The sequence below is a fragment of the Zingiber officinale genome, chromosome 6A (assembly GCF_018446385.1).
Source record: "Zingiber officinale cultivar Zhangliang chromosome 6A, Zo_v1.1, whole genome shotgun sequence".
NCBI classification, from domain to species: domain Eukaryota; kingdom Viridiplantae; phylum Streptophyta; class Magnoliopsida; order Zingiberales; family Zingiberaceae; genus Zingiber; species Zingiber officinale.
This window is the reverse complement of record NC_055997.1, coordinates 147,505,054-147,527,152: the sequence shown is the minus strand read 5'-3', so window position 1 is coordinate 147,527,152 and position 22,099 is coordinate 147,505,054. Positions and strand designations below refer to the sequence as shown.

Genomic DNA, 22,099 nt, shown 5'->3' with positions numbered 1-22,099 from the left:
CTATTTTGATATTTTCACAACTTTTCTAAAATTATTGACCCGTCATATATGTTCTTAGCAAGGTAGAAGCTTCCATCGTATATATTGCATAGAGAATATTCTCTTGATTCTCTAACAACAGTTATAGAAAACGTCAAAAAAGAATATTAGGTCGTTGGGTTGATGGACCATTAATACGCTTTGATGGATGGGATTGGGTCGGCTAAGGAATGTTGACCATCTTGAGACCTCAACCTCCCTGAGGACTCGACATCCACTTGGACAAGGAGTTCGGTCAAGTTATACATCTAGTATATTCAATCAGATCGAGAGAACTCGGATTTTAATTGAACTGAAACGGTTCAGGATTCCATCAAGCCAGGGGGAACTCAGTATCCCATCGGACAAATCCGATCGACTGAACCATTCGACCAAGCCATGCAACCATGGTAGGCCCTAAGTATTGACCTTTCCTTAACTTTAACTATCATATCAACCAGCTTTCTTGACTTCAACCCAACTTTGAGGACCCTATCTTATTTGCGATATCAATAGTTATTGTCAGTGAACCAACATAGGGTGTGAGCCTGATCCGAGGATGAGGAAATTGTGGGATCATTATGTACGTGAAAGAGGGGTGAATCATGTGGTTTTTAGAAAAATTATCCTTTTGGTTTTTAAAAACGAGTACGTTGTAAAATATGATAAAGCAGAAACTGAAAAAATATAAGTACACAAGGAGTTACTTGGTTTGGAGCCTTCAGGGACTCCTATGCCTCAGACACTGTTCATCTGAGACTATTTTTCTTTCTTTCGTTCTGCAAAATGTGTTAGTCCAAAAATAAATTGCGCTAATCCCAAAACCTGGTCCGCCAGTAAAAAAAATGAACCTAAACTCGAACCCGCCCCGCCTACTTTTTCAACCTGCCTCGCCCCGACCCCACTCAAAAACTCGACGGGTTTGAGGCAGATTGGACCCTCCAACTCGCTATATATATTATTATTATTATTATTATTATTATTATTATTATATATATATATATATATATATATATATATATATATATATAGTTTTGATAAAATGCGGACTTGGCATGCGGATTCGTCCGCAACCACATAATTTGATTTTTTTTTTTAATATTTTGTTTATTTTTTAAATACAACTTCTTCTCTTTTTATTCTCTTCGTTCTCGCCGAAACAAACGTGCTCACCGTGCCTCCACCCTCGCGGCCCACCGCCGACCGGCAGCCCCACAGCTGGCCTCGCGCCCCGCCGCCGACCGACCGCCCCCGCCGCTGGCCCGGCAGCCTCACGTTCGGTCGTGACACGTCCGGAATCCGGCCGCGATCGCGCCAGATTTCGGACACGATCGCGACCGGAATCCGACGTGCGATCGCAGACGGATTCTGGCGCGATCGCAGCCGGATTCCGGCGCGATCGCAGCCGGATTCCGGTCGCAATCGCGGCCGCGCCGGATTTCGACCGTGATCTCGCCGGAATCTGGCAAGATCGGGTCCAATCGCGAGCGTCCAGTCGCAATAGCGTCCGGAGTCCGGCCGCGATCCCCGACGGGTTCACCCCTTGGGCTATAGTGTGGGTGGGTCCAGGCGGCCGGAGGTGGGCAGATGGCTGCGATCCCTAGCTTCGTCGGCGACTCTGTTAGCTTGTGGCGTCGGCAAGAGGAGAGCAGGCGCGGCATGTGGCCTCGGCAAGAGGAGAGCAGGAGAAGCAGGAGAGGATCGCGAGGCCTCGGCAAGATGAGAGCAGGCGCTGCGTGTGGCGTCGAGGAGGGTCGGGGCTTCGGCGAGAAGGAGAGGATCGCGGCTTCAGCGAGGGAGAGGATCGCGGCTTGCTTCGGCGACAAGAGGAAAAGAAAATAAGGAAAACTAGGAAGCCGCGATAAAAAATAACGGGATAAATATGTCACGTGAGTTGGTCCGTATAGTTCCGTAGAAAAAGGTTCGTAGGATATCAATTCTCTCTCTCTCTCTCTCTCTCTCTCTCTCTCTATATATATATATATATATATATATATATATATATATATATACGGGGCGGGTTCATTGAAACTCATAGCCCACCCCGAACCCGCTTCTAAACCCGGTCAACGGGCTTAAACCCATCCCATAACCCATTTGACCAGGTTTAAACCCGCCCCCAATGGGGCAGGTTTAATATGGGGTCGGATTTAAGCTCGGTCCATTGTCATCCCTAGATGCAAATATGCCATCAAATGTAAACTTTGGCATCTCTTCCGCTAGTCCTCGACTAGCTCAACTGCCTCAACGACCCCAACGAGTGCCACTAGTTGGGGCTGGATACCTCCTCTCTAGACTAAACCTCCTGAGCAGTGACCTCTATATGTGCTAGAGCTAACTGACGCTATCCAAAACTATCGTACTCACCCAGAGGAGTGAGTACAGCCTGGGTAACATCAATCCTTATAGCTGAAAAGATAATGGTCAATACATGGCAATAGGGCATGTGGATGTGTCCCCTAGTGATCATACTAGATGCGTGGATGACATTATGAAAGATGTGTAATGTAATACTAATGTCTAATCACTGGCACAGTGCGTAAAGAAAAAAAATGAATGAGATTGTCTCATCATCTCGGGATGAGAATAGCAAAATGTAAGTGGTGAGGACTCGATATAATGTATAGTCCTGTACCCTAATAGAGAGACATCTAAAGTTGGTCACGGTGCGTACTCTATCCTCTCCCCAAAAAAATGCATATGGATAATATCCAATGTAATATAGGAGTAGAACTCGCCAAATGGTAAGTCCCTACTAGGGTAGTACTAAAATGAGCAGACTGACTGACGTATATCTAAGTAGTTGAATATAACAGTAGGGAAAAAATTAATATCCCTACTAGCTACTTTGGAGGAGTAGTTTAGGTCATCTACCTTAACTATATTATTGTAAAATTGGGCACATAAATCAAGATTCATTGCCTGGTTACAGTAAACTAGATGGCCTAATTAAGTTATAGTAATCTATTACCTTTGTTATGTTTTAACAATAATGGGTAAAAAAAGACCCTATTCAGATATCTAGTCTTAAGGGGTACATATGTATGCTCTAAAAAAATGCAACCTAAGTTGCTTAGTGAGAAACCTAGCATCTATAGATGGAGTAGTAATGGGTGGTTTAACGACCTATATTTTCCTAAATAATTAACGGATTTACACAAATCTAAGCACATACAATAAATAAATAGAAACTACATTGTAAGGTTAGGTTTAGAGGGTACCTAGGAGGCATTTTTGTAGTTTAGGAGGTGAAAAGAGAAGAAATGAGGCGAAGAAGTCAGCTGAGGGCACCTTCCCAAAGTTATTTTTGCGAACAGAGAACGTCTTTGTTCGCTGTTAAAATAGAGATTGGAGGCATCTTCAATGCATTATGGAGGGCTCCTTCAATGTCGATGAAGACACATTCAAGTGTTTTAGCGGGAGATTTGCCGCCTTAATACGGGGTGCCTCCGACTCAATTGGAAGCGTCTTTGGTTTATTTTTGGGAGTTAAGTATGATTCATTTTAATTAAGTTGTATTAATTTTGATTTTTTAAATGAACATAGAGTTAAATTAATTTTAATTTTAATTTTAAGTTTAAGTTTTTTTTAATTTTAATTCTTGATCAAGTTAGGTTTAGGTTAGATTTGAATTCTATTGATCTAATCATCACACCTAGTCTAAGTTTTCAGATAAAAGTATCCTGTTATTTTGTGAGATGAGTTAAGTTAATTTTTAGGGGTTGGTTTAACTTGTATTAGATTCAAGTTTATCTTTAGATCCATCAAGCAAGCATTCTTTGAATAAATTTTTAGGTTGTGGTGGGTCACATGGATATCATTAGAGTAACCACGTGCTTCGAGATTTTTCAAATAATTCTGTCCAAAGAACTTAATATAAAACTTTAGTTTAACCAATTTAGATTGGTAAAGGATAGTTTCAGTTAGTTTCACTAAGTCAAATGCACCAAGTCGAACACATATGATTTTTCCCAGACATGCAAAGACAAAGCTTCTCTAATCTACTATCATCCTAAACTTCTCTAGTACTATTTGCCAAGTTAAATTAGTCTCTAATCTATCTAGTCCTAATTACCCTTACTGGGTAAAATTCATATTCTTGAGGTGCCAACTAATTTGGAGTCTCCCCCTAAATTATAAAATTTTGAGTTGGATTTGTGTCGATTTGATTTACAGTTATAGTATACTGGATTATAGTTTTATTTGTGAGTTTTACCTTTTTGTATTAACTTGAATTGGTAACCCAAGTTTGATTTAGCTAATTTGAATTTGTATTTTGGATTTAGTTTATGAGATTTATTTAAGATATTTTCTCATTTTGTTCTTATATAATGTATTTCATTTTTAGGTACCTAGTATTGATTTTGTCCTACTTGCTTGGTTAGACAAGATTTTGGAATCTAAACTTTTATTTGGTGTTTGTTCGGATTAAAGAATGAGGTAAATATTCAAGTCTAGATTTGTTATAGATAGCTCTTTGTGATCCAAGTATAAGATCTTGGTTTTTGAATCTTGTTGTAAATTTTTCAAGTAAGCTTTTAAGGTTAGAAGCAGATAACATTTTATGCAAGCATGAAATAATTTTAAAGAAGTTTTTACTTCAAAGAGATTGTACCTCATTGGAACCTTCGGAAATGAATACAGACTCGTGTCTTGACTGTATTCTGACTCGTTGTCTTGTTCCAACTCACTTTCTAATTCTGTTCCGGTTGCCATCAGTGCACAATAGTTGTGTTGCTTCGATTCGTTGTTGTCTGATTCTTCAAATAATAACTCGTCCCAAGTAGCTCTGAGTCCCTTCTTTTTCTTGAAGTCCTTGAGTTTATCTTCCTTGATGTTTAGGCACTCGTGTTTGTAGTGGCCCTTTTTGTTTCATCCAAAGCAGGTGATGCTTGACTTGCTGATATTAGACTTGATCATCTTTTAAAGGTCCTTTGTGCTGAAGTCCTTCTTCTTCTTGGTGACCATTCTCCTTACCATGTTCACCAATTGCTTTTTTGCATCTGATTCTGAGTCAAATTTAGATTCTACCTTTTGCTTGGTCCTGTTCTTTGTCTTCTTTGTAGAATCTACAAGGAAAGCTACATCTTTTTCGGTCTTTTGGGAGTTAGTCTATTCATGCAGCTCTAGCTCATAGAATAATTCATCAAATTTAATTTATTTAAATTCCTCAAAATTTTATAGGCATCTACAACAAATGCCTATTATGTGTTTCGAGGAAAAGAGTTCAAGGCATACCTTATCACATTCCTATTCTCCAATTGGTGGCCGATTAGGTGGAGCCCATTTAGAATGTCCTTGATTCTTGTATATAGTTGAGTTGTTGTTTCTCTATCCTGTATTTTAATATTAAACAAAATATTAAAAAGTAGATCTCTTTTGGTTACCTTTGCATCATTTGTGCCTTCGTGCAGCTCGATCAGCTTGTCCCAAAGTTTATATGCATTCTTGAATGGTCCAACTTGGTTGAGTTCTTTCCTCGTCAGTCCACATTGAAGAGTCTTTACTGCCTTGTTGTCAATTTAAGTTTTTTTCTTCATTTCTGTGTTACAGTTCTCCGAGTTGAAAGGTATTTTAGTTGCTTCATCGATTGACTCCTTGTACCCTTATAGAATAGAGAACTATTGGTAGATGTCGATTTTTAAATAGACCTCCATCCTCTTCTTCCGGTAGGAGAAGTCGTCTTTGTTGTATAGCGGTGGATGAGAAGTGTTGTAGCCCTTGTTTTGTGCCATTAAAAAAGATTCTTGCATAAACAAAAAAATAGAAAGAAGTATCAAGACATGGTCTTGATTAATAGTGTGGGAGAAAGAAAGAAAATAAAGCTCAAGTGATGTTACACCAATTTCAAGCAAAAACCTAAGTAAAAGAAAATTTATCTAGAAAAGGAATCGTACCAATTCAGATATAATAAAAAATCACAAAATGGAGAACGAATAAGAAAAAGCCTCTGCTTGATTAGTGGTTTCACCAATTCAAAGCGATCTGGCTTTGATACCACTTATAGGATCGTTATGCAAGTGAGAGGAGGGTGAATCACGCGGTTTTAAAATACTTATCTTTTTTGGTTTTTTAAAATGAGTATGCAGTGTAATATGATAAAGCAGAAATCAAAAAAGCATAAGTATACGAGTAGTTACTTGGTTCGGATCCTTCGGCGACTCTTACTCCAAGGCCCATAATCCCTCTGGTCGTATCGATGGACAATCCACTAAAAATCTTCTTCCGGAACTGCTAGAAGAGGGAATCGACTACAATAGTAAAATAAGAACAAGTGTAACAATCTATACTTTCCTTTATGTAGTAATTAAGCACTTTAATTAAAACTTTCGTTACCCAACATTTTGAAGGAAATTGGATCGAGCTCGATGTTGGACAGCTTCTCAGCAGTAATCGAGCGTAGCAACGTCGCAACACAGCAAGGGGTGAAGTCAAAGCAGCCGGAAGCTCAAAAGTTCACTTATAGGAGTTGTGTATGAGTTATTGCCGGAACTGCTCTTTTATTGACCATTGAGGACACCTCCAATAGCAATTCTGATCTTGAAGACTTCGGTGATGATAAACTCCACTAACTGCGGCTTCTATCTGCACAAGCGCGCTTCCAAGCATTCGAAGGCGTCTCCAGGGCACCTCCATGCCACGAAGCCTTATCCGCAGACTTATCTTCTTGAGGGCACCTCCGGCTAGTCCAAGGTGCCTCCAAGTTACGATCCGAGGTGCCTCAGAGCACCTTAGAGGCTCTTTGGACACTGTTCATCCAAGGATATTTTTTCTCCTTTCATCCTATAAAATGTGTTAGTCTAAAAATAATGTATACCATGCAAAACGAGGTTAGGACAATAATAAAATAAGTGTTTATTTGTTAGATCATGTCTCTCCAAGACCACAATCTAGTCAAAGTCTCGGTCTAGGTTTCTAAAATGGATCTAAATTGGACTTACATGTAAAGTCCCTAATTAGGACTCGTCCTCATTGAAACATTCTCTTTCAGTGACTTCCTTACTTATCACGCAGAATCGCTTGACTCCCTTATAGTCCACCAGATCTTCCTGTCAGTTATCAAGTCCGCAGACCCAACTAGATTTCGGCCAGCTATTAGGTCCCGCGGACCCAATCGGACTTTCCGTCAGATATCGAGTTACTCCTTGGCCTATCTAGACTTCTATACCTGCTATCAAGTCCTTCATATCTAGATGAATTTCAGTTTAGTGTCAGATCTGTCATGTCCTACACATTTGGTGGGAATGTTAGATCACAATAGACCTAACTTTAATCCATTTGTCACTCATCAAAACTTAGGTTTGATCATTGGCCCCAACTGCACCAACAAAAATGAGGTTGATGTTGAGTGGCCTTGAAGATAGACGAAGTCGTCAAGTCGTCAACTGAGGTTGAGACAAGAAGGATGTCGGGATTGAGGCTGAGTTCTAGACGGAGTCGATGGCTAGGACCAAGTTCGGGATGGTGTCGGCATTCGAGGCCAAATTCAAGATAGTGTCGACGACTAAGGTTGCAAGAAGATGTCGGCGACGGGGACCGAGCTAGATGCGATGTCGATATCTGATATTGAGGTGTAGAGGATGTCGATGAATGAGATCAAGAGATATGTCAAGATTTGAGGCACGATGTTGGCATTTGAGATTGAGACATGAAGGATGTTAGCGACTGAGACTGAGGGATCATGTTGGGATCTGAGGTCGAGACACGAGGGATGTTGACAACCGAAGCCGAGGAAGGATGTTTGGATCTGAGATAGTATGTTGACGATTAAGATTGAGACATAAAGGATATCAAGATCCGAGACCGAGACAAAGAGGATGTCGGATTTTTAAAATCGAGACAGGAATGATGTTGACGACTAATGCCAAGTCTTAGTAGTTGTATTATCTCCGGATAAATTATATTCTTTGGAATGAATATGCTGAGTAGGTTTGATCTCATCTGAGTTGAGTTAAGTAAAGTTTGATCCACCTTAATTTTACTTAACAGCTATACAAAATGCATAGGACTTCAGTGTTCTGCCACATCAGTATCAAACATATTTGTTGTTTGCCCCAAACAAAAATGAGATGCTCGAACCAATGAATTTCAATTCAACTCTATTTGCCTAGTCTTTTTTAGGTGAATTTTCTTTAAAAAAAAACAAAAAAAAAAGTGTGAAAATGATATGCCTGCGCTCCATAAAGCTGGAGCAGAACCTGCTCCATGAGTCGGAAGAAAAAAATGACGGTAAGCAGGAGACAATGACGGCAGATCCGGAAGGACATTTGCCCTGCACCTACTCTCAACGTCAAAATTAATAATTAACCTTCTTCAACTGTTTACAGATTTAACCTTATTCTCAATCAACGGTTACAAATTATTATTTTTAAAAAAATAATTAAAATTTTGCGATTTTATCTTTAATCATTATTTAATTCTAATTTTTTTTAATGCAATTGCGTTTTTGCCCAGTGAAAAAGCCTCGAGGACTCCGCTACGCGACGAAGCGCTTTGTGACGTCTGATCGATCTTCAACGGCTCGTGATCCGATGCTTTGTGTCGGGTATTAAAAAATGAAGAGTTGAAGACCGGGGAAGACCTGAGAGAGAGTGGGTAGAAGAAGAAGGCGAAGCGAAGATGGGTCTGCTGTCGAACAAGGTGGAGAGGGCGGAGATTAAGGCAGGCGATCACATTTACACCTGGAGAGCAGTCTACGCTTACGCCCATCACGGTACTCCTCCAATCTCCTTCCCGTTCTTCGCAATTTACACCTGGGTTGTGCTCTCCGTTAATCGCCGTCGACGATTCTTTCATTTCCGTTTGTCTGTGGCTCAATTTGGGTTTTTTTTTTCATCTGGAATTTTGATCCGTCATGGTTTGCTTGGGATCTCCCAATCCATGCTTGATTTTCAGCGATCTTTTTGGATTAGAAATTCAATGCCGACCCATATTTTATCAGCATTTTCTGGGGAAAACTAGAGAATTGTGATGGAATCCCACAAACTAGCCCCAATTGAATTTCTTAGTACTGTGGTCTCTTCATCGTCTTTGTTTTATTAAATTTAATTTATCAGGCCATGCATTGGAATCGTTCACTTGGAATAAGCAAAATTCCTGTTCCAGTAATCAATCTTTTAATTTTCTGACAATATATGTGAAGTAGATTACCTGCTTCCAACTGTCTTGCTGATGCTTCGACTTTTAAATTTATTAGATAGTTGTGTCTTAGAAGATTTTAATTGGAACATCATGATGTTTCTTTGTTCTTACAGCCTTGCTATTTGGTTAACTACCCAAGTACCGTATGCAAGTTTGGACTCTTCCACATTTAGTTCAGATTCTATATGCAAATCAGTGCGTAGATAAAAAGTACCTTCTCTGGTTGCGTCATATACAGTCTACCTTAAAGTCGTACTTGTGCATTATTTGTCAGAACATCTACCTTTTGTTATTGGCTACTGTCTTTGGTTATACATGATTTCCTCTATGGTATTTACTAAGATTCTTTTTCTGTCAATCCATTTTCCTTTGGAAAACTAATTTTCTGTAACTCTTCTTCCAGATCCTGTCTTTTTTAATTTGCATTAGCATAATCTTTTACTTTTTATTCCTTCAGTCTTACACTTCAAGTATGTTAGTGTGCATACACTTCATAGATTAGTCGATATCGAGCAATGTATAGAGCTGTTAATAGAAGTAATCAAGGAGGCTAGTCTAGTCATAATCACAGGACAAATGGTTTTCTTTTGGGGCCTTCTTTGTTGGGGGAAGCATTTTTTGCTTTTCACATGTGATGTTCTTTTTGAGCTGTCCTGGTTTCTGCTTCTATGATTACTCCTTTTACTAAGATTCCTTCATGGTAAACAGCTTCTTTTGCTGCTTATGATAGTGTTTTTTTTTTCACCATATCGATGGAAACAAATCTAATTGAATTACATGTTTAATTCCTGATTGTTCATCTATCAGTGGCACCAGTATAAATCTTGGTTTGTATGTAAACACATTACACATGTTTGCTGATTGTTTGAATTTTTCATGTAGAACATTCATCAGGACACCTACTACTAATCATAGATGGGTCAATAAACTAGTTGAGTGCAATATCTGCAGGTATTTATGTTGGAGGAAACAAAGTGGTTCATTTTACCCGCAAAAAGGACACTTCGAAAGCTGTTGATTCATCCGGCCCCTCAATCATTTCTTCTAGTTCAAGTTCAAGAGTTCCTGAGGTATGCCCGACTTTTCCAGATTGTGGATTCCACCAACCCAATAGCGAGGTCATCCTCTCTTGCTTGGATTGCTTCCTTGGCAACGGCTCCCTCTATTCCTTCGAATATGGAGTCCCGGCCTCGGTTTTTCTTGCCAAAGTCCGCGGTGGCACATGCACCACCGCAGCATCTGATTCTCCGGACACCGTGATCAACCGAGCCATGTACCTGCTTCAGAATGGTTTCGGCAATTATGATGTCTTCGATCACAACTGCGAAGATTTTGCTCTCTACTGCAAGACTGGCCTTCTATCCGTTGAAGAGCTTGGCATTGGGGCAAGTGGACAAGCATCATCCTTATTCGGTGTTCCTTTGGCAGCCTTGCTCTCTACCCCGTTCAAGCTGTTGGCAGCTGGGCCTGTGGGGATGGCCACCGTCACTGCCGGCATGTATTGTGCAAACAGATACATCACTGACATTGGGGTCAGAAAGGATGTCGTCAAGGTTTCGGTTGAAGACTTGGCTTCAATCATCGGTTTCTGGCGTTCGGAGGGAACAATTACAGATCAGTCTTCTAATGCCACCATGAATGTAGCATCTATCCAAGAAGAAGCAAGGTGAGGATAGACTACAATTAGCATCCCTCCTGGCATAGTTCAAGTTATATTGTTTGCTTATTAGAGATTTGACATTATCGGATAAATTCGGACCAACTTATGTAGATTGGAGTCATGGATTAGGAAAATGCGATGTCAATAAATTGAAGTCTTTAAATTTCCAGTGCGATTAATGATTCTGTATAATTTTTTATGATGAGTTAGAAATTACATCTGCAAAGTGCACGATGCTCCACCTATTTGAAATTATCAGATAAATTCGGACCAACTCTAGCTATAACGTATTTACAGGAATTTTTTCTTCAAATAGGAAGCATAACCAAAGGATATTAGGCTTCAGGGCTGACCGCAGCATGCGCTTCCTGATTTACTCTGGTGGTCAGTGGGAAACTTCCGTGGAGTCGGGCCGATCACTCCAGGGATAATCAATAAGGCTAATAGAGATTATCATTTTTTATTTCTTTATTTTATTTTTGTAAGAAGTTATTTTCAAAACTCAAATTCGTGACTTTTAAATTATATAATACTGATTTTATTATTACAGCAAGGCTCCCTCCAGGGCCAACCTTGAGGTATGTCATCGGGGGTGATGACCTAGAGCTCTCGATTTTTAGGTGTCCCTAAATTTGACATGCATATACAATATATATTATATATAATTTGATTATTTTAATAAAAATTTAAAAAAATATATTTTATTAGATTATTTTAATAAAGATCCAAAATATATATATATATATATTTTGTTGAATTGTTTTAATAAAGCTTTTAAAAACTATTTTATTAAAGATTCAGAAAAATATATATATTGTTAGATTGTTTTAATAAAGGTTAAAAAATTATTTTTCATTCAAAAATATGAAAAAAAAGGGAATGTAAACAATTTAGAGTAAAGTTTGAATTATAAACATTAATTTCCTCCCTTTTTTTCTTTTAAATTTTTTCTAATTAAATAAAAAAGTCTATTCTCCAATTGAAATTTTAATTTCATCAATATATAAAGCGTACAACATAAGTTATGTATTGTTGTCAATATTCAATATTAATTTTTAATATTGTATTGGAGTCCAATATTTTATGATTTTTCTTGCATATTTGAAAGAGTTAAAATAAAGCATCCCAATTTCAATTATTATAAAATAGATTATATCGATTGCTTCAAGAACCTACCAAGCTTTATTGCTCGTTCATTATTATTTTCACTGTTTGTATTTGTTTCATTGTTAGTTTTGTTACTAGTTTTGTGTATTTTATTTTTACATTTGAGATTTGTAGTACAAATATGTTTCCAAAGAAATATTAATTTGGGAGTTAGAAAAAAAAGAGTGGAACAGATTATTAAAACTCGCAAAGGTGTTCATCATAAGTTTTTTAAAGGTAGCTCTTTAATTGAAGATTTAGTTGATAAATTACAAGAAGAAAAAACAAGAAGAACTAAATGATCATACAACAAATGAGTAACTTGAGTAATCAAGAAGAACTAAATGATCATACAATTAATGAGCCAAAAGAATTGAGAGAAAACGATGATCATAATCATGCAACGAATGAGCACGAAGAATTGAGAGAAAATGATGATAATAATTTGAATGCAAATAACTTGACAATTTTATGCATCGAAAATTATGTATTAGAAAAACTTGATTTTGAAATCTTATTATTGATTTTACTTCTCAAAATGCTAATGATCTATATTTTTCCAATGATTATTTTATACTTGTTTTTTTTATATATATTTGTAAGTATTGTACTTTTTGGAGAAACTTGGTAACGTATTTTATATGGTGTTAGAATCTTGAGAAAAGTGTAAATGGTGTTCGAATCTTGAGAAATATATTTTATATGAAATTTATCATATTTTAAATAAAATATATTAATTTTTAAATTTTCTATTAAACTATATTCAAATTGTATGTTAATATAAAATATTGGCATAGACATTCCTTTTCTCTTTGTGCAAAGGGCCTCTGAAAGTAAGAGCCGGCCCTAACTCCCACTAAAATTACACCCACAAAATGAATGAAATTTTTGCTTAATTAATAACCTTTATTAAATCATGATCAGTTTTTAATTAAATATTTTAATTCCATGTTTAATTTTTCATTAAAATAATTTAATTCCACCAACTACTCTAAACTGATTTATGATTTTTAAATAAATTTAAAATATGAATGAAAAAATAATGATCTTGCGATTTCTCCTCGTTGATTATTAATATAAATTTTACGTTTCAAAATTAATTTATGAATGATAAATTTTGTTCAGCTTTCTGAAGATATTAGATAATATTTATTTAATTGCATTCGACTTTTGGATTGTCGTTAACGGGCCGACGTATACAATTTAAGGCCCAAAGTTCCACGAGAAATTGCTTCTTTTGAATTTTCTTAAGTTGGGAGACAGAAGCTGAGTTGAATGGTATCTTTGTAATTTACTGAGAAGCGGAGGTCCTAAAAGTTGATCCCCCATTCTGGTGTTCATATTCTCTTCGCTAGGGTTTCCGCCTCAGGAGTGCGGGCGCAGCGGCTGCGACCATGGTTCTCAAGTACGTTTCCTTTCCAGTAATTTTGATTCTTCATTTTCCAATCCTTCGCATTTGATGACATAAAAAAGGTTTTATTTTTTCCTTCACTTTTTCTTCGGTGATTTCTTAGGAGTTTTTCTCAGACATCGAAATAGGGCACTTTTTTCGGTTTCTTTGTGGCATTGGTAGTTGGTTTTGATTAGATGATCAAGGGAAGCATTAAACCGCGCAGCTTTTCTATAGAGTAGCGTCGTGTTTCGTGTGCTTGCTGAGATTCTGGGATTGAGTTTCATGATAATTCAGTTTTGTATGGAAGTTTGGGAACCAATTGAAATCATCAGTCTCAAGAAAAGTAAGCGTCCTTTGGCTGAGAGAGCAAGGAGCTCGTCTACTGACTTTTTTTTATTTTACCCTTTGATCTTATTCGTATTTATTTATTTATGAGTTTTTGTTTTAGGAACCATTTTTTTTTTAGCATTGAAGGATTTACTATTGTCGCTTTGATCTACCTACATTATGAGTTATGACACGTATAATAGTTGTTGAAAGATCAACTTTGTATTCACGAATTGCAAAACCTTACTCTTTTTTATGGGAAATCTTTGGATTTGCAAGTGTACAAGAAAATATGGCACTCGCTGTTTCTAGGGTCTAGCTATACCTTATAATATATATGATTGGGTACTTTGTTTTACCGTGTTACTTGTATGTTCCTTGGAAAGATGTAGCACCTTTGTTGATCTATTAAGTGAAATTTGCTGGGTTCCTCAGATTTTTCTGTCTGATTTATCCACAGGACTGAACTCTGCCGTTTCAGCGGTACCAAGATATATCCTGGAAGGGGTATTCGATTTGTGCGTTCAGATTCTCAGGTACTGAAATTTTAGTGCTATTCTTCCACAGTTGAGCCATCTATCATCATCCACGTTCTCAGTATTCTCTTGTTCAGATGTTAAATTTGGCATGTTCAGTATTCTAGGTGGATAAATTCCCATAGGAAGAAAATCTTTCTTCCTCTTTGGATATTCTTAGTTTAAGTACTACCTCATTTATTTTGTTTGAAGTTTACTTTGTGATAATTATGGTTTCCAAATAGTTATGTGAAAGTTGAATTGCTATTTACTAATTAACACCTACAAATTATTTTTAGGTCTTCCTATTTTTCAATTCGAAATGCAAGAGGTACTTTCACAACCGGCTGAAGCCTGCAAAGCTTACCTGGACAGCAATGTACCGAAAACAACATAAGAAGGTGACTTATTTTTCTTAATACCGCACTCTATCGGTGATGATCGTTTGTTGACTGTTTTTTTTTGTCCCCTACATATAAGGATATTCATGCTGAAGCTGTAAAGAAGAAGCGTCGGGCTACTAAAAAGCCGTATTCTCGGTCAATTGTTGGTGCTACATTAGAAGTGATCCAGAAGAAGAGAAATGAAAAGCCAGAAGTCCGTGATGCTGCTAGGGAAGCTGCTCTTCGGTATGTCAACCTTATCACTTTTCTATTTTTCATTGTTATACATCCTAATTAAACTGTTTGAATTCATGTCCATGTTTCTTGCTTTTTGACATCCTGCTCAAACTGTTTGTGTTCATGTCAATGTTCCACTAGTTATGTATTCAACTGTCTTTTGATCCACCGAAGCTGTGGCCGGACTGTAATTTTAAAATTTTCTTGCTTCACTTGCAGTAGCTATCATATAGTTCTGGAATGTTGACATGTTTGTCCTTTGACTATGCCACTATTGATTTGGCTTATCTTGATATGGCTGTCATCGGAAGTTCTTGTTAAGAAATTGATGTGATCACTCTTGGACAACTTAAGGGGAAATGTGATAGCCTCACTAGAATCATTCCCAAGCAAGTTTAATTGTTGGCAATTTGGCATATCATTTGTGCAACCATGGTCTAAATTATCAGCACTTTTACCTTCAGAATGAACAATGAAATTGATATCTAGCAACTCGATTGATAACTAAAGTTTATATTTGTGCCAGAATTTTCAATAAAAGCTATACCTCTGTGAGGTAGCCAGGCTCCTTTACCATTCTTGTGAATTTGCACACGCACACACACAATAGTATCAGTGCGATCAGTAGACAGTTTTGTTATAATTTTGTTGGCTAATGATTAATGAGCAACTGTTTTCTTCAATCTTTTGCAGTGAAATCAAAGAGAGAATCAAGAAAACAAAAGATGAGAAGAAGGCAAAAAAGGCTGAAGTGGTTGCAAAGTCTCAGAAAACTCAGACAAAAGGTGCTCCAAAGGGTGCTGGACCCAAAGGCCCTAAGCTGGGTGGTGGCGGAGGAAAGCGTTAAAATCGCAGCAACTTCTTATTTTGTCGATGCAAAGCTAATAGATCATGTGTTGCTTTGAAGACATTCTGGCATGATAGTTGACTTTTAATATGGGTTTGGATTCAGCTTCTGTTTTGGATTGATGTTATAACAAAGGCTTTGAATTTTCAATTTGAATGTGTGTTTGCTTCCAAGGCTCAGCAAATTAATTGAGATTGAATCGCTGAGATTTAACTGCTATTGGGTTTGGTTTCTTATATTGCACTTGAATCAAATTATGGTATCCATGGCAAACAATCACACATACCATCTTTAGAATAATTCAGATGAGACATCGACAACAAGCATTTAGTACTAGAACACTTCAATCAAATTATGAGATTCATATCTAAGAATGGCAAATACTACAGTAGAACAATTCTGATGAAAATCTGTAGGTAATTCACTCAAAGGATCAGGATCAAATAACAATCAAGTTCTTAAGCTGTACAAACTCTTATCTGGGACACAATAACCCAAGAAAGAAGAAAGAAAAATGTGTTCTTGCGGTGTTGCAGCAACTTTTTATCTTCCTCAGTTATTGCAGCTCCAACTCGATGTCGGTACACAATTTAGGTAGTGGCACCAATGACAGTGGTCGTTCCCGTTCACTCCCCTAAAAAGCATAACTAATCCAACGACAAATCTGCGAAGGGAACAAAAGATCATTGAAGGCTATTACACTGGAGAATGGAAATTTGTGATCAAGAATGCTTACCCAGCTACAAATAAAATGAGTCCAAATACCAACAAGACATATTGGTAGGCTTTATACTTGGATGTAACTTGAGCCGAAGGGGGAAGCTCATCGCGTTCGAACCATCCAAACTGAGGCCGGATTAGCAGAACAAAACCGAGGAGGAAACCCGATAAGAATCCTCCAACATGGGCAAAGCTATCCACACTAGGAAATAAACCAATGGCCAAGTTGATTATGATAACAATCATGAGAGTTAACAGAGCTGCAATCTGTAAAAGAGGAGATACATTTTATCAGAACAAACATGCTGAGCTAAAATTTTTCGCGATTCGAAGATGAAAAACAATAAGTTCACCCTATTCGAGTAGATAGTCCAATTTATAATGAGCTCTGAAAGCATTGATCCAAGAAGCCCAAACAAAGCTCCTGAAGCACCCACAGAAATGCTATTCCTTAATAGAAGAGCTGAAAGAACAGCACCACCAAAGCCTGACAGTATGTATATTGCTCCAATGCGGACTGCAAGGTAAAGGATTTGTCAAGCTGGAAATAATTGCACATGTTTTGATTGGATGAATGTAGAGTAGATAGGAAGAAATCTCACCGAATCCGAATTGCTGTTCGAGACGAATGCCGATGAAGATCAAACTCAGCATGTTTACGATCAAATGGACGAGGCCGGCGTGCAACCAGATACAAGATAGTAGCCTCCAACCTTGATTCCGGCGGACTACTCTGTTCCATTCGAGAGCTCCCATCTTCTCCAAGCTGAGAGAACCAGTACACAGAAATGTTTAATCTTCTCGAGCAGATTGCGAGAACGGGGGTGGGAGAAATTACGTGGAGGAGGAGGGGCCGAGGAGAGGGTTCTGCCGGACGGGCTGGAAGGAGAAGCGATGGAGGAAGCCGGCGACGCAGGAGCCGAGGGGATGAGAATGGGCGGGGCAGTTGTTGACGTACATCTCCGCCACGAAGACGCCCACGCACGCGAGCACGAAGACCGGGACCAGCCACGGCGCCCACGTCCGCTCCTCCTCCTCCTCCTCCTCCTCCATTGCCGCCGCCGCCGTCTGGTAGTAATACGCTTCGCCGGCGGCTTGCCGCTTCGCAGCGGTGCCAGGCTCCACGTCCTCCATCTCGCTTGTGCTACCTACTACCAATCTCAAGGAGCGAGCTTTATCAAGGAGGTCGCTTGTTTGCTTGCTTGCTTGCTTGGCTTGGAAGAGACGGCGAGTGGAAGGAGGGTTTGGTGGAGGTGGTGGAGGAGTGGGGCCGTGGGGCAAGGAAGGATGATGGCGGCGGTTGGGTCGTGTCGAGAGGTGGTGGAGTGTGGAGGAGGTGGTGGGGAAGAAGGGGAATGGATTAAAAAAATGGTTAAACTTAAAGTCTTAAATGAATCAAGCGTGAACAAATTTGATAAAAGTTTATTTATATTTGTTCAATATACATAAAATTAATTAAATAAATAAACTTGAACAGCTCGTTAAGCTAAATAAACAAATTTAAACATATATATATTCAGCTCGTTAACGTTTGTGAACAACATTTGTGAACAATGTTCAAGAATCATATTTATTAATAAAACTCTTTTCAATATGTTAAATAAATAATAAAATAAAATAAATAAATTTAAATTATTAATCTTAATAATCAATCAAATAATTAAAAATTCTAAATAATTAAATAAATTTAAATTGAGAGCTTGATAACATCTAAACGAATCAAGCTCAAGCTAAAGTTCAAACAAGGACAAAAAAAAAAAAATACTAAACCAAACTTGAACACTCATTTGAAAAGCTTAATTCATTTTAAGAACGACTTGATTATCTTATCAAATAAATTTAAATATCTTAAAACTCGACCCCACTTATTTACCGTCCTAATTAAACTGCTCGTCGCCATCCTCCTCACTCTCCGTCCTAACATTTTCGCCCTGAAATTTTAATCAGAAAAAGACTTCCACGATTTGACCTCCCAAATCCTCAATCAGAGATCAAGAATTTACCGTCGCCGTCAAATGTTCCTGCGGCTCTTGACGGTGAACAGGGAAATTCTGCAGTTTACTTTCCGGACAGACTGACGGCGCTCCGACACGCTCCAGAGCCACGTGGCTTAATTACATTTATGACTCTGAGAAATCATCATTTACTAACGAGTGACATAATTTAGAATCAAATCTATTAATTGTGCTACAATAGAAATCGAAGTAGATAAAACTAAGCAACAATTAGTGAGTGGATCTTGAAGAACAACTCGAAATAAATTGCTCTATGCTAGTTGATATTCATAATCCAACGATAACAATTTTGGTTGGCTAGTACAAATGCATCTAGAACACATTCCATACTTGCATGTAGAGCTTCTCTCAATTATCCACAAGCATTAAGTTCATCATCATCATAGCGAATCGAGTGGGTAAGCACGATATCGAGTATAGATTCAACGAGTATAGATTCAACCATGTTCCTTGAATACGCAAGAGGATGTCAACAAACCATAGAAGACCTAAGTGATGGGGCATTTGAGAGGTGTGCACATGATGCCCAACGTATGACTGACTCCGAGACCACAAGGTCGAGCTGATCGAGCTCTCCGAGACCAATCGTGTGGTTCCTTCTGCTGTGGATGCTAGATTTGGAGTTGCTCGAAATGCCTCTTCGGGCTTCAACCCCTTTGTGCTCCAGTTCTCTGAAGTCTCGACCGGCACATGCAACTGAGTCAGGTAAACCAGAGTGCTTCCTGGATTTTGAATCTGAGCACACCAGAAAGATGCAAATCAAGCTACAAAGATTATAAAAAGAACAGACCGACATTGAACTGAGTGCAGAAACCTACTGATATGAAATGTGTTATTTTCCGGCTCGTCATTAGTAAAACTGAATGGTTTTTGTTGCTCCGTCGTGAAGAATGCAAAGCTTGGCATCACTTCTATCGGTGTGGAGAATCTCAGACTCTCAGACTCAAAGCTGTTCTGAAAAGAAAAATTGATTGTACAAGACAAAGGTGTTTCAACAGCAACAGAAGAAAATGATGATCTGCATGAGAATACGGGGGACGAATGATCGTCGACTTCATGGTAGGCAATAAGGGAACTAGTGCTAAAGCTGACATCCCGACTTGCAGATACGAGCGGTGTAGAAATGAACAGCTTCCCACATCATCTTGCCTGAAACCAATTTCATGGCCCTGCCCGCTCAGCACTTGCGGTTGCTGCGTATGCTCTTTTATCCAAGAATGATCTACAAAGGAGGCAGCTTGAGAGTTGGTAACAGAAAACAAATGTTGGATGCCATTCAGATAATCCACTTTCGCAACTAGCGTGAATAATAATAAACAAGTTTCAAACAGCTCTAATGGCATCCATATCGTTCTTAGAATTGTAATTACAGATTAAAAACAGTTGATGTTCCATGAATTAGTCTCACCTGTTAGTCTTTTTGTTCACATTTCACCAAATACTTGCATATTCATATGCGATTGAAAAAGGCACTGCTCTAAATATGAACTTTTCAAATTACTTATTGCATATTGACAATTCTTAGTAAATTACTGAAATGCTTAAACCATACCTAAAACTTGTTTAGATGTGAGTCTCTGAGAAGGATCTCTGCATAACATTCTTCTAATTAAGTCCTTTGCAGTGTTGGAGACACTTTGCCATGAATCAGAAGGAAATCGTAGCTCAGCAGACCTTACTGATTCAAATATCCTTGATTTAGTCTTTCCCCAAAATGGTGGCATCCCGCTAAGAAGAATATAAAGAATCACTCCGGCACTCCATACATCAGCTGCCTCATTGTATCCCCCTGCCAATACCTCGGGTGCTATGTAAAACGGACTTCCAACAGTCCCAGACAAGGTCTGCCCTGTTAAGCAAGATCCAACTTGATAAGCAACGAAAGAGATAGAATGATCTGGCAAAATTTTGATGGCCATGAATAGCAACAAAAACTACCTGGTTGTATGTAAGTCGCTAGGCCAAAGTCAGCCAGTTTAATTGGCGAAGATAAAGATTTGGTAGCCAACAGAATGTTCTCTGGTTTGAGATCCCTGTGGACAACTCCCTTGTCATGGCAGTACATAACAACTTCCATGAGAGGCCGGAAGAGAACAGCAGCTTCATTTTCAGAGAAGTAGCCATGCTTCTCAAGACGGTGAAAAAGCTCCCCACCAGCACAAAGCTCCATCACAAGGTGCACATAGTCATCATCCTCGTAGACAGCTTTGAGGTCAACAATGTTGGGATGACCTGAGAGACGTGCCATGACCTCAATCTCAAGCTTGATGCTCTTAATATCCTCCGTGGTAACAAGGCGATCCTTGGCGATTGACTTACAGGCGACTGACTCTCCAGTAAGCATGTCAGCGCATGCCCTGATAACTCCAAATTGACCCCAGCCCAACTCTTCCTGTAGCACATATCTATCTTCTAGGTAAGATATGTGGGGGGTTTCCAGGATGGGATTCCTAAGGCCAGGGACCTTGTAGCAACAATACAGTAGATCTTTGCTGTTGCCTTGGGCAACAGCCATAACAAGGAGCACAAAGCTCCCTTGATTGATTTATTAAAGCTCAATTTCTCTTACAATTAACGACAACATCTTAATTGTTTACCATAGCTGATCTAGCATCAGAATCCTATTATCCCCACCACCAACACTGTGTGAGAGATCTGAAGATTCAAGGAGCAAAAGGGTCAGCTTCATAAAGCTATCAACATACCAATTGATATACAAGACACAATTATGCTCGTAAACTCACTAGTAGCGGAGTAGAAGACTTTAGTGTTTTAAAACTGAAAGAACAAGTGCAAAACAAACTGCCAACTTTTGAGAAAGGAGAAAAAAAATACAACTTTCTCAAGAGTATCGCCAAAACCACCTAGATCGTAAAGCTCAAGGTCAACTCCAGCAACTACGAATATAAAATTGAGGTTCATAATCCAACAGGGAACCGGAGAAATATACAGTCTTTACCGATTTAAACAACAAAAACACAGTTTTTTCTCTCAAATTTCAGCTTTATAAACCAAAGGGAACCTACTAATCGCACCAAAATTTCCAAATCGTACAAAACGTGGAAACCCTAGAAGACCAAGAACTTTGCAAAAAGTCCAAATCGATATGGAAAAACTAAATCAACCAGACCAACAAGCACTGCAGCGAAACCACCGACGCCTACCACAAAGGAAAAGAAAGGGACAGCTGCAGATTCACAGCACCGGCACGAGAAAGTTTCGGATGACATCGAATAAGCCAACGAGAGAGACGCCGGACAAAAAAAAAAGCCAAAGGAGGGAAAAACAAGAGAGGAGAATCAGTCACCTCACGCGGGGAGCAGGAAGAAAGCAGAGAGAAGAAGCGATCAGAAAGAGCCCAAACGGAGCGCGCCCCGTCGCCTCCAGGAACGGGAGGCTGCAGACGCCACTTCTTTTCCGGGGGCAAAAGTCTTTTGAACTCCCTTGTTCGGTTCTTCCACTTCACCTTAATATTAATTAATTAAATAAATAAATAAATTATAATTTCTTCATAAAATTTACAAATATTGTTCGTCAAAAACAACAACAATAATAATAATTTAAAATTATACATGCGAACGTTGGATGTTTCTTTGAAATTTATGGATAACATTTATCCATAATATGACATTAAGTTAAATACTTAATTTTTTTATTATTAATTACCTAAATTAATAAGTAATTTTTTAAAATGATT

At 38.5% G+C, this 22,099-nt stretch overlaps 3 protein-coding genes and 1 pseudogene across 3 annotated transcripts; 2 read left to right on the top strand and 2 right to left on the bottom strand.

Annotated features, from left to right (window-relative positions):
- Positions 1-8,583: 8,583 nt before the first annotated feature.
- On the top strand, positions 8,584-11,064 carry LOC121998611 (protein LEAD-SENSITIVE 1-like). The gene is made up of 2 exons (XM_042553596.1): positions 8,584-8,731; positions 10,111-11,064. Exons 1-2 carry the CDS (start codon positions 8,638-8,640, stop codon positions 10,827-10,829), a joined length of 813 nt encoding a protein of 270 aa, XP_042409530.1. The 5' UTR covers positions 8,584-8,637; the 3' UTR covers positions 10,830-11,064.
- Positions 11,065-13,233: 2,169 nt separating this feature from the next.
- LOC121998612 (60S ribosomal protein L24) lies at positions 13,234-15,840 on the top strand. Its single transcript, XM_042553597.1, has 5 exons — positions 13,234-13,370; positions 14,146-14,221; positions 14,500-14,601; positions 14,681-14,829; positions 15,514-15,840. Exons 1-5 carry the CDS (start codon positions 13,360-13,362, stop codon positions 15,665-15,667), a joined length of 492 nt encoding a protein of 163 aa, XP_042409531.1. The 5' UTR covers positions 13,234-13,359; the 3' UTR covers positions 15,668-15,840.
- Positions 15,841-16,009: 169 nt separating this feature from the next.
- LOC121998610 (RHOMBOID-like protein 3) lies at positions 16,010-17,710 on the bottom strand. Its single transcript, XM_042553595.1, has 5 exons — positions 17,226-17,710; positions 16,990-17,153; positions 16,741-16,904; positions 16,404-16,654; positions 16,010-16,331 (listed from the first exon to the last, which is right to left on the bottom strand). The coding sequence occupies exons 1-5, from the start codon at positions 17,519-17,521 to the stop codon at positions 16,220-16,222; spliced, it is 987 nt and encodes a 328-aa protein (XP_042409529.1). The 5' UTR covers positions 17,522-17,710; the 3' UTR covers positions 16,010-16,219.
- Positions 17,711-18,626: 916 nt separating this feature from the next.
- Positions 18,627-21,855, bottom strand: LOC121998609 (annotated as a pseudogene).
- Positions 21,856-22,099: the final 244 nt, after the last annotated feature.